Source organism: Megalobrama amblycephala, linkage group LG6, assembly GCF_018812025.1.
Source record: "Megalobrama amblycephala isolate DHTTF-2021 linkage group LG6, ASM1881202v1, whole genome shotgun sequence".
NCBI lineage: Eukaryota > Metazoa > Chordata > Actinopteri > Cypriniformes > Xenocyprididae > Megalobrama > Megalobrama amblycephala.
In genome coordinates this window covers 3235507-3248290 of record NC_063049.1, presented here as the reverse complement: position 1 = coordinate 3248290, position 12784 = coordinate 3235507, and the positions used below count along the sequence as shown (strand labels likewise).

Sequence of the window (12784 nt, the reverse complement as noted above, 5' to 3'; positions counted from 1 at the left end):
AGCATATATATTATCATATATGTGCATATATGCAGCATATATGTACATATACACTGTATATAGGTTTCATATATGCGCATATATCCACATATAGGTTCTTTCCATGTGGGCATGAGTTCTTGCATTCTTAGTTTTTGCCTTGATAATAGAAAATATGAGCTAGGCATCATGTATGAGAGTCAAAAATGAGATATGAGCTACAAAATGACCAGATCCTGCCATTAGCTATATAGAAGACATATCTTGTATGTATAGGGCTTATATGTGGATATGAAGAAGCAATACAGGAGACCTATATTTCCTGTATATGCACATATATGCACCTCATTTTTGCCTATATGTGGCATATATACGCATATATGCAGCATATATATGGCATATATGCAGTATATATATGCATATATGCAGCATATATGTGCATATACACTGCATATAGGTTTCATATATGTGCATATATACACATATAGGTTCTTTCCATGTGGGGAAAAGGCTGTGATCGATCAACGTAGGTCCTTAAAGCCCTGACAGGGCAGAGTAGTTCCAGCTCTCGCTCGTCCGACGAGGGAGGAAGCGCTGAGAGGGAAATGACCTGTGCTCTGAATGGAGTCGAGAGCACCTTAGGGACGTAGCCATGCATAGGTTTCAAAACGACTTTGGAGTCGTTGGGCCCGAACTCAAGGCATGCAGGGCTCACGGAGAGGGCCTGCAAGTCGCCAATTCGCTTAACCGATGCTAGTGCAAGTAGCAGAGCGGTTTTGAGCATCAGGGGCCTGAGGTCAGCTGAATGCAGTGGCTCAAAGGGAGGCCCTTTAAGAGCTCTGAGGACCAAAGAGAGGTCCCAGGTGGGAACAGTGAGAGGACGAGGAGGATTTAATCGCCTAGAACCTCTCAAGAAACGCACCACGAGGTTGTTTCGTCCCACTGACTGGCCAGCGATAGGAGCGTGAAACGCTGCAATGGCTGCTACGTAAACTTTGAGCGTTGAAGGGGTGCGACCCAGATCCAAACGCTCCTGGAGAAAAAACAGTATCGGAGATACGTCACACTCCACTGGGTCTATGTTGCGTGTAGAACACCAGTCAACAAAATCCGACCATTTCTGGGCGTAGAGGCGTCTCGTGGACGGAGCTCTCGTCTGAGAAATGGTATTCAGCACGTCCCCGGGGAGGTTAGCAGGCTCCCGTCAAGAGACCAGAGGTGCAGAGCCCAGAGTTCTGGCTGGGGATGCCAAATCGTCTTGTTCGCCTGAGAGAGGAGGTCCCGTCTCAGGGGGATCGCCCACGGAGCTTTTGTGGAAAGCCTGAACAGCTCTGAGGACCAAACTTGGCTCCTCAAGAGCGGGGCCACCAGGAGGACTCTGTGCTTGTCTTCCCTGATTCGTCTCATGACCTGTGGGATAGCATAAAGGAGGGTGCTGGGCCTGACATGTGCCAGCGCATCTTCCTCCTTCGGGAAATAAATTGGGCAGTGAGAGTTGCCTTCTGAAGCGAAGAGGTCTACCTCTGCCTTCCCGAAGAACTCCCAGATCATGAGAACCGTCTGGGGGTGGAGCATCCACTCGTCTGAGAGGACATTGCTCCGAGATAGAATGTCTGCTCCCAAATTTGTTCTCCCGGGTATGTGAGTCGCCCTGAGCGACTGAAACCTCGGTGATGCCCATTCCAGAAGACGCTTCGCCAGAGCGCATAAGTGGCTGGACGAAAGACCGCCCTGGTGATTTATGTATGACACCACCGTCATGCTGTCCGACTGGACTAAGACGTGGCGCCCTGTCAGGTGTGCCTGGAACGCATGAAGGGCTCGAATCACTGCCAACATCTCGAGGCAGTTGATGTGCAGATGGCATTCCTCGTGAGACCATGAGCCGAAGGCCGGTCTGCCCTCGCAAAGAGCGCCCCAACCTGTGTTGGACGCATACGTTGAGAGCACCGTCCTTCTGGACACCGCCTGTAGGGGTACCCCATGGCTGAACCATACAGGGTTCATCCAGGGTTTCAGATTGACCCTGAGACGCAGGCGGCCGTGCCGCCAGGCGTGAGGAGGGACCCGGAACTTCAACCAGTACTGCAGAGGCCGCATCCGAAGAATGCCGAGCTGCAGAACCGGGGAGGTGGAAGCCATCAGCCCTAGCATCCTCTGGAAAAACTTCAGAGGGAAATAGGCTCTGTTCCTGACTGATGCCGCGAGCTGCTGAATGGCCAGAGCGCGCTCTGGAGAGACTACAGCCGTCATACGGACTGAGTCGAAAACCGCACCCAGGAACGTTATACGCTGGCTGGGAAGCAGTGAGCTCTTGGCAAAGTTGACCCTAAGACCCAGGCACTCCAAGTGGCTGAGTAACACGGATCTGTGATGCTCCAGCTCGGCTCGTGACTGGGCTAGGATGAGCCAGTCGTCGAGGTAATTGAGAACCCGGATTCCCATCTGTCTCAGTGGGGAAAGCGCCGCGTTCATGCACTTGGTAAAAGTGCGAGGAGCTAGGGACAGTCCGAATGGAAGGACCGTATATTGGTAAGCCACACCCTCGAACGCGAATCTCAAGAATCGCCTGTGATGGGGGGCTATCTGGATGTGAAAGTATGCATCTTTCAGGTCCAGCGAGCAGAACCAGTCCCCGGGGCAAACCTGCACAAGGATCTGCTTCAGCATTAGCATCTTGAACTTCCGTCTCATGAGGGAGAAGTTCAAGAGCCTGAGATCTAAGATGGGTCTGAGACCGCCATCTTTTTTGGGAACTAGAAAATAACGGCTGTAGAACCCTGAATTGCTCTCTGAGGGGGAGACTATTTCTATAGCTCCTTTCCTCAGAAGAGACGTGACTTCGGCTCGGAGGACATGAACGTCGTCCGTGTTGACTGAAGTCTGAAGCACCCTGCTGAAGCGCGGGGGCCTTCGGGCGAACTGAAGCGAGTAGCCTCGACTTATGGTTCCCAGAACCCAGCTTGACACTCCGGGGATGGCCCGCCAGGCCTCGGCCCGCGTGACAAGGGGCTGAATGGTATCGGGTGATGGGCCGCCAATCAGGGGGCCCGTGCACCGGAGAGAGTGGAAGAGAAACTTCGCTCTTTCTTAGAGAAGGTAGAATATTCATAGTGTTCGCCATAAGAATGGCGTTTTGCATGGACGCAGCACTGGGCCCAGTTAGCACAACACTGATCATATCTCCCACGCCCGGAGCTGAACGAGGCGGAGGGGGGGTGGAACGAAAGAGCTTTTGGGGTGGTCCGGCCGTGGCGAGACTTTGCCCCATCCTCTTCCTTCCTGAAAAGTCAGGAGGGCTTAGGAGGCGTCGGGTCCAGCGTAATTTTAGGCCGGGGTCCCTGACGTTGCCTCGGGAAGGAGGAGCGCCTACGATGGCGCTGTTCCTTGGGTGGTGCTGCCTGAGAGGTAGAGGGGGCAGGTTTGTTCTGCTGAGCCGGCACAGACTTGGGGCGGCTGGAAGCAGACGTGGAGCTAGAGCGTTTAGGCAGGAAGTGTCGCATAGCCTGGGACGAATTTTTTGCTGCAGTAAAACGCTCCGTAAAGCCCTCTACTGCTGGCCTGAAGAGACCAGAAGGAGAGACCGGGGCATCCAAAAAGGCCGTCTTGTCCATCTCCTTAATCTCGGTCAGGTTGAGCCACAAATGGCGCTCAAGCACGACCAGGCTGGCCATGGATCGTCCAATGGCCTGAGCTGTGGCCTTTGTGGCACGCAGGGCTAAGTCAGTGGTGCTGCGGAGGTCACGGAAGGCAGGTGCATCGACGCCGACTCATCCAGAGAACGGAGGAGCTTCGCTTGAAACACCTGGAGAATAGCCATGGTGTGCAGCGCTGAGGCAGCCTGGCCCGCGGACGTATATGCTCTGCCAGCCAGGGCAGAAGTGGTCCTGCAGGGCTTGGATGGAAGGGCCCTCTTAGTTTTCCAACCCACAGCCGTGGGGGGACAGAAGTGAGCCGCCACTGCTTCGTCCAGGGGCAGTAGATGCTCGTAACCCTTCTCTTCAGAGCCATCCACAGAGGTGAGAGCTGAATAATGTGTAGTACGTAGGCGGGCAGAATACGGGGCGCGCCATGACTTCGTCAGCTCGTCGTGAACCTCTGGGAAAAACGGTGCGGCGCGTTGACAAGGGGCCTGGCGGGAACCCGGCAGGAACCACTCGTCGAGCCTGCTCCGTGATGGCTCCTCTGGCGGAGCCCATTCGAGGTCCAAAACCTCTACTGCTTTCGAGAGGATGCAGAAGAGCTCGGCATCCATACCCGGCTTGCAGTCAATGGGCTCCAGCAAGGGAAGGCGGGCGGGGTCAGAATCACCGGCCCGACCTTCGGTTTCAGAGGCCGTGAGAGACATGGAGTCATCAAGCGGCTCGTCCTCAGAACCACCAAAAGAGACGAGGTCGCTCGCATCTGCCGAGGGACGCAACTCAGGGCGGGAGAACAGGACGGGGGACTGCTCTCTCGGGGGAGAGGGTGAGGCACGCGGTGAAGCTGGCGTGACGTCATCCAACCCGTGCGCTGGGCCGTTCTGCCCCGCTGTCTCTTCCTAGCCGGCTCGCGGGAGGAAGAAGACGGGAGGGCGCGAGCGGCGAGATCGCCTTGGTCGCCACTGAAGAAGGCGATCCGCGAGCACAGAGAGGCGAGACTCATGTTCTCACAGTAAGAACACGAGGTCCCAGTGAGCGCGGCCTCTGTATGGGGTCTGCCCAGGCAGCCGACGCACTCACCGTGTCCGTCGTCGTCATGCAGAGGGGCTCTGCATGTGCCACACGAGTGGCGCGGTATTTGTAACAACGCCGCCGCCGTGAAAACGGCATTTGAGGGGCTCTTTTAGAGCGGTGAGGGCCGCTAGAGCGGTGAGAACTGCTGTTGGAAAGCTCTTTTAGAGCGGCAATAAACCGCGGGAAAATCGCTCTTTTAGGCGCGCCGGATGGCGGCAGGAGACGGGCTGGCAGGCGGCCGGAAGTGGGAAGCGGGAAGCGGGAAGCGGGCAGCTCGAGACGGCGCTCGAGGTGGCAGTCGACAAGGGCCCCGGCGCTTCTACGTCGGCGAGCTCAGCAGTCCGCTGCGGGAGCCTCTTCGACGGCGGCGAGAGCTTCTTTCCAGGCGAGCTTCTTCCAGGTGGCGAAGGCTTCAGCCGGAGATCAGCGAGGAGCAATGTGAAGTCGTCGCTGAAGGAGAGAGAACTGAAATCCTATGGCGAAACGCCCGCTTATATAGCCCTAAACCCCGCCCATTTCGGTCGCCATAGGCCGCGCAGCTATGCCGCGCCGTCATTGGTTCAACAACTTGTCTATGAGTGAACCAATGACGATGCAGTTACACTGCGTTATTGAAAAAGGCTTCAGTAACGGGAAAAAGGAGACCTTTCCCTTTCCCTATACGCAGTACGAGTGAAGTATCGAAAGGGAAACAACAACTATGTTTATTTGCTGTAATGCTAGTGAGCTCAAGGTGTTCATAAATAGGTTTTTGGGGCAGTGTGTGTATACAGAATGTAGCAAAAGGATCTTTGAAATATTTTATTTTGTAAAACATCTGCGTAACGAATGGTACCTTTAAAATCGTTGTTTTATTATTAATATCATTAAGTTCTTTGTCATGATTATTATTATGCTTTTTTTTTTATAAATTGCTTTTATTTTTACCTCCTAAAGAATCAGGTTTGCAAGTTGTGTAATACCGTTTTTATGAACTCATGACCACAAAAGAATGAGTTAAGTGATTCAACCTTTTATTTCAACAATATATTGATGAATAGATGCATACATTGAAATAACAAAGAAAATGACAAAAAATAGCATTAAATAAAAACAGTAAAACAATAATAATGACATTACTGTTTGTCTAACCAAAAAAGAAAATCTCTGCAGGCTATCATGTTTTGTTCTAGCTGACTAGAGTTTCAACTATTTCATCAATGTCAGCTTTCTCATTTGTTGAAAACATATGTCAATTACACATGTACACATACCCCACATGGAAAGAACCTATATGTGGATATATGCGCATATATGAAACCTATATGCAGTGTATATGTACATATATGCTGCATATATGCACATATATGATAATATATATGCTGCATATATGCGCATATATACTGCATATATGCTATATATATGCTGCATATATGCGCATATATACTGCATATATGCTATATATATGCTGCATATATGCGTATATATACTGCATATATGTGTGTATATATGCCACATATAGGCAAAATTGAGGTGCATATATGTGCATAAATATAGGTCTCCTGTATTGCTTCTTCATATCCATATATATGCCCTATACATACAAGATATGTCTTCTATATAGCTAATGGCAGGATCTGGTCATTTTGTAGCTCATATCTCATTTTTGACTGTCATACATGATGCCTAGCTCATATTTTCTATTATCAAGGCAAAAACTAAGAATTAACGAAAAAAAATATGCAAGAACTTATGTATGTGCGAATGTAGCAGTAATGTATTTAGACAATTATTTTGTGATTCCACTTGCCATGACCATATTTGGGGTTTCCTGCCGCCATGCTGACTTGGGATGTTGACGCACTTTGCTGCTTCCCAGTCTGCATGAGACATCACAGCGGTAGGTCGCACAAAGTTTTTGCGGTGATTCAATTAAGGCCATGTTTCATGTAACAGCTGAATTCACATGATATATTTGTATGATTGTAATCCAAAACCCCTCTGTGATGTACATTCAGATGTTTCGTTGATTATTTTTCTTTACTTAAGTTACTTTTAATATCTCTCTTTCTCAGCGTTGTGCGTTGCTGCCGCATGCTGTTTGTATGCTGCACAAGTCCTCATATATTGCCATTTGTGTTATACAGAATAAAGTGAGGACCTGATGGCAAGATTTTTCGCAGTCTGTCTTTGATTACGACACAACGCAGAAAACACACCGCTACACGAACACGTGAAATTGGTCCCACATGGAAAAAAACCTATATAAACATATATGTTTCAATATAGGTTTGATATAGGTTTTTAATATATGTGACATATATAAAATTGGCCGTTTTCCTATATTATGTGTACATATATGTACATATATGTGTATATATATATGTGTACATATATGTGTACATATATGTGTACATATATGTGTGCATATATGTGTACATATATGTGTGCATATATGTGTGCATATATGTGTGCATATATGTGTACATATATGTGTGCATATATGTGTGCATATATGTGTGCATATATGTGTGCATATATGTGTGCATATATGTGTACATATATGTGTGCATATATGTGTACATATATGTGTGCATATATGTGTACATATATGTGTGCATATATGTGTACATATATGTGTGCATATATGTGTACATATATGTACATATAATATAGGAAAACGGCCAATTTTATATATGTCACATATATGTAAAACCTATATCAAAACCTATATTGAAACATATATGTTTATATAGGTTTTTTCCATGTGGGTAGCCTGCACATGACCAGGTTAGTTTCCCAGCATATGTTGCCAGAGTAACTGAGTTTGAACTATTTTAAGTTTGCTTTATGAAACAGAATTCACTGACAATAAGTCTGACCAACTAAAACATAGGCCTGGTTTATATTCTAATCTTGTTTTATGAAACAGCTTTCTTGAGACCCAGGCCCCAAAAACAAACAAACAAAAACCACACAACTACTGAGCTACATGAAAAGTGATTTGTGTGAACCTTTTTTTTTTTTTTTGGACTAAAAGTCCCAAAAAAAGTGACGCATACGTCACGTCCTGTTTGTTGCTGCCGCGTTGTTTGAGCTATAGCTCCGTCGAGCTGATTCCTAATTGTTTGTTTTTGCCTCGTAAAATCTAACTTATAATCTATCACTCTTTCTTTTTCGGTGGGGGAACACATCCCCAACATTATTTTATATAAAAAACATTTGGATTACCTTGATATCGCTAGTTTTATCCGACTTCCCGAACTTTCGCTACTAGCTTTAGCCCGTTAGCATTAGCGGCGTGCCACGCCCACGCTACGCTAGCGTTTGTACTCTTCTCTCTCACAATATTATTGTTTCATCTACTCTAATGGCGAGTGTATTGGATGTTTCTCTACCTTTATGTGCAGGTGAGGACACGTTTGAGCTGCATGCGGTGCAGTTGGAACTGGAGGCCGTGGAGCGGCAGATCCGGATCCTTCTCGAGAAGCAGGCCGAGCTACGCGAGCGGCAGACAGTGCTGGAAACTTCTCGCGCTGACGCTCACCAACCCTCGGTAAGTTTGCAGCGCGATATTAACACTCCTGCTTCCTCTACGCTGTGTGTTTCTCTGCACAGGGCCCGAGCACCAAGAACGCGTTCATCCCAGCCCTCGTTCACTCCGGCGCCGTCACACCAGGGACCTTGGGTGCTTCAGCAGCGGAAGACGCGAGCCAGGCCTCGGACCAGGACCTCTCCTCCACCGCCCCCGGTCTTCGTCTCGACACGGAACCGCTTCTCCCCTCTTCGCGAGGCAGAACGCGGCGCCGTGGTCATCGGAGACTCCATCGTCCGCCACGTCCACGCTACCACAGCCAAAGGTAAGGTGCGCAGTCACTGTTTTCCTGGTGCTCGTGTTCTCGATGTCTCTGTGCAGATTCCCGCGATCCTCAACGGTGCTGAGACCATCGGAGCTGTAGTGCTGCACGCGGGGGTGAACGACACCAGGCTGTGGCAGACGGAGGTGCTGAAGCAGGACTTCAGAAGCCTGATCGAGACGGTACGAGCCACATCGCCCGCGACGAAGATCATCGTGTCCGGACCGCTTCCGACGTACCGACGAGGACATGAAAGGTTCAGTAGATTATTTGCTTTAAATGAATGGTTGATGTCTTGGTGTAATGAACAGAAGCTGCTCTTTGTAAATAATTGGAATCTTTTCTGGGAGCGTCCTAGGCTCTTCCGTGCTGATGGCCTGCACCCCAGCAGCATCGGAGCTGATCTTCTGTCAGAGAACATCTCCAAGACGCTTCGCACCATATGACTAGTAAGTCAATCCTCAAATCACAGCCTGTGTTCTGCCCACTTAATTGATAGAAATGTGAGTGTAGTACAGTCTATAGAAACTGTGTCTATTCCCCGAATAGTGAGGTTTAACAATAAAAATAAAGGATCTAGAAAAAACCTAATCGTGATCAAACCAGATTTTTGTAAAATTACTGAACAAAAACAATCTCTAAAACTAGGGCTACTAAACATTAGATCGCTGACACCTAAGGCAGTTATCATAAATGAAATTATCACGGATAATAGTCTTGATGTAATTTGCCTTACTGAAACATGGCTTAAAGCAAATGATTATTTTGGTCTTAATGAGTCTTGTCCACCTGGCTACCGTTATAAAAATAAATGCCGCCTGATTGGCCGTGGCGGTGGTGTAGCAACAATCTATAGAGAGATACTTAATGTTACTCAGAGAACAAACTACAGGTTTAATTCATTTGAAATTCTTGTGCTAAATGTTACACTCTCAGATATAAGTAAAAAGTCGCTACTATCTCTTGCTTTGGCTATCGTTTATAGACCTCCAGGGCCTTATGCTGATTTCCTAAAAGAGTTTGCAGACTTTCTCTCAGACCTATTGGTCAACGTTGATAAAGCGCTGATTGTTGGAGATTTTAACATTCATGTAGACAATACAAATGATACGTTAGGGGCTGCGTTTACAGATTTACTAAACTCATTTGGGGTCGAACAAAACGTCACTGGACCCACTCACCGTCTTAATCATACTCTAGATTTAATTATATCACATGGAATAAATCCTACTGATATAGAAATTCTACCGCAAAGTGATGACGTCTCTGATCACTACCTTGTAACATGCGTACTGCATATTGATGATATTTGTCAAATTGCGCCACGATATCGACTAGGCAGAACAATTCTCCCGACAACTATAGATAAATTCACAAATAATCTGCCTGATCTGTCTCAGCTGCTCATCGTACCCAAACACGCAAATGATCTTGAGGACATGACTAGCAGTATGTACACCATTTTTACTAGTACATTAGATACTGTTGCACCGATGAGATTAAAAAAGGTTAGAGAGAAAAATACTGTTCCATGGTACAACAGTATTACTCGCGCTATGAAAAGAGAAACTCGAAATCTAGAACGCAAATGGAGACAAACTCGTTTAGAGGTCTTCAGAATCGCATGGAAAGACAGTTCGTCCCGCTATAGAAAGACTCTAAAAGCAGCCAGGGCTGAGCATCTTCGCAAACTTATAGAGAATAACCAAAACAATCCACGGTTCTTATTTAGTACAGTAGCTAGATTAACAAATAAACAGACATCACCAGAACAAAATGTTTCATTACAGTTTAGTAGTGATGACTTTATGAATTTCTTTAATGAAAAAATCGAAAGTATCAGAAATAAAATTGTAAATGTACAACCTTTGACAGAGTTTTATGATTCAGCTTTAATTATCGCCCCTCAAGAACAGTTGCAGTGCTTTACAACTATAGGACAGGAAGAGCTAAATAAACTTATCACTGCGTCTAAACCAACAACATGTTTATTAGATCCAATACCCACTAAACTACTGAAAGAGCTGTTACCTGTAGCAGAAGAACCTCTTCTCAATATTATCAACTCGTCTTTATCTCTAGGTCACGTCCCACGACCGTTCAAGCTAGCAGTTATTAAGCCTCTCATTAAGAAACCACAATTAGATCCAAACGTATTAGCAAATTACAGACCCATTTCAAATCTTCCATTTATGTCTAAAATACTAGAAAAAGTGGTGTCGGTCCAATTGTGCTCCTTCTTGCAAAAAAACTCTATCTATGAAAAATTCCAGTCAGGATTCAGGTCTCATCATAGCACAGAAACTGCGCTCGTTAAAATTACAAACAACTTGCTTCTAGCTTCTGACCAAGGCTGTGTCTCAATACTAGTGTTACTTGATCTCAGTGCTGCGTTTGACACTATAGATCATATAATACTCTTAGATCGACTACAATATTACACTGGTATTCAGGGACAGGCATTACGGTGGTTTAAGTCGTACCTATCAGACCGTCACAATTTTGTTTATATAAACGGGGAAAAATCTAAGATCACGATAGTAAACTATGGAGTGCCGCAAGGATCGGCGTTAGGCCCTCTGCTATTTTCAATATACATGCTGCCACTCGGCAATATTATAAGAAAACATGGAATTAGTTTTCACTGCTATGCCGATGATACTCAGTTATATATCTCATCACGACCAGATGAAATCTCTAAATTATCCAAACTGACAGAGTGTGTTAAAGAAGTAAAACATTGGATGACTAGTAATTTTCTTCTATTAAATTCAGATAAGACTGAAGTATTACTTATTGGACCAAAAACCTGTACACAGAATCTCTCAGACTACAATCTGCATTTAGAAGGATGTACTGTTACTCCATCCTCGACAGTTAAAGACCTGGGTGTTATATTAGACAGCAACTTGTCCTTTGAAAATCATATTTCATATGTTACAAAAACAGCCTTCTTCCACCTCAGAAACATTGCTAAGATACAGAATATGTTATCTATTTCTGATGCAGAAAAGTTAGTTCATGCTTTCATGACGTCTCGACTAGATTACTGTAATGCATTATTAGCTGGTTGTCCTGCTTCATCAATAAACAAGCTACAATTAGTACAAAATGCAGCTGCTAGAGTTCTTACCAGGTCAAGAAAATATGATCATATAACACCAATCTTATCATCTCTACACTGGTTACCTATTAAGTTCCGTATCGATTATAAAGTATTGCTAATGACCTATAAGGCTCTAAATGGTTTAGCTCCTCTGTACTTAACCGATCTTCTATCGCCCTACAATCCTTCACGCTCTCTAAGGTCACAAAACTCTGGACTTCTGGTTGTACCTAGGATAGCTAAGTCCACTAAAGGAGGGAGAGCGTTTTCACATTTGGCTCCAAAACTCTGGAATAGCCTTCCTGATAATGTTAGGAGCTCAGACTCGCTCACCCAGTTTAAATCTAGATTAAAGACTCATCTCTTTAGCCAAGCATTCACATAATGCATCTCATACCAGATCAACTGCACATGACTATCTTTGCTTAAAGTTATGAACAGCAGCTACGCTAATTATTCTCCTTTTGCTTTTCTGTTTTACCTTGGGACACCCGCCCTGAGGTGACTAGAGAGGACTTCAGCTTCAGTTTGGATCCAGCCTCTTAAGAAGACCTCAGACAACCATCACCTGTGAAGAGACGGCGCCAGCTCCTGCGAGGACTTCAGAAGACGCAATCATCTGGATCAACATTCACATTGCACAATCTCTATATCCTAATTTATTGTTAATGTAATTCATTTTCCAGGAGCTCTTTGCTTCTACCTTCAGTTAAACTGCTAACAGTGATTGTAATTAATTACCTAAAGTATATTATTTGCTAACTACATTCTTTAAATTGTAATGTTGACATCCATTTTCTGTAAAGCTGCTTTGAAATGATATGTATCGTGAAAAGCGCTATACAAATAAATTTGAATTGAATTTGAATTAAAAGTATTTTCTAAGCTCTCAAACTATAACTTACGATTTACAGCCGTCAAATCGCTTGCTGTTATTTTCGTGCGTTAACTTCGAGGTTGACAGGCAGACACGTTTAATAATAAAAATAATAAAAACTACAAATTATTTTATATGCAAATATGGACACGAACTTCACAGAGTAGATATCCGGGGGAAAATATTTGGGAAAAAATCAAAGAACGTTACCCACATGGAAAGAACCTATATGTGGATATATGCGCATATATGAAACCTATATGCAGTGTAT

General features: G+C 45.5%; 1 protein-coding gene across 11 annotated transcripts; it reads left to right on the top strand.

Moving 5' to 3' along the window:
• The first annotated feature begins 6520 nt into the window (after positions 1-6520).
• LOC125269682 lies at positions 6521-12205 on the top strand. 11 transcript variants are annotated; one of them, XM_048192636.1, is made up of 3 exons: positions 6521-6573; positions 8084-8229; positions 8292-10397. In XM_048192636.1, exons 2-3 carry the CDS (start codon positions 8105-8107, stop codon positions 8974-8976), a joined length of 810 nt encoding a protein of 269 aa, XP_048048593.1. In that variant the 5' UTR covers positions 6521-6573; positions 8084-8104; the 3' UTR covers positions 8977-10397. The 11 variants fall into 11 exon arrangements, with proteins under 11 accessions (XP_048048593.1, XP_048048585.1, XP_048048592.1 ...); XM_048192635.1 differs by lacking the exon at positions 6521-6573 and adding an exon at positions 7380-7463; XM_048192633.1 differs by lacking the exon at positions 6521-6573 and adding an exon at positions 12146-12181 and having other exon boundaries at positions 7712-8786; positions 8889-8979.
• The last annotated feature ends 579 nt before the right edge of the window (positions 12206-12784 follow it).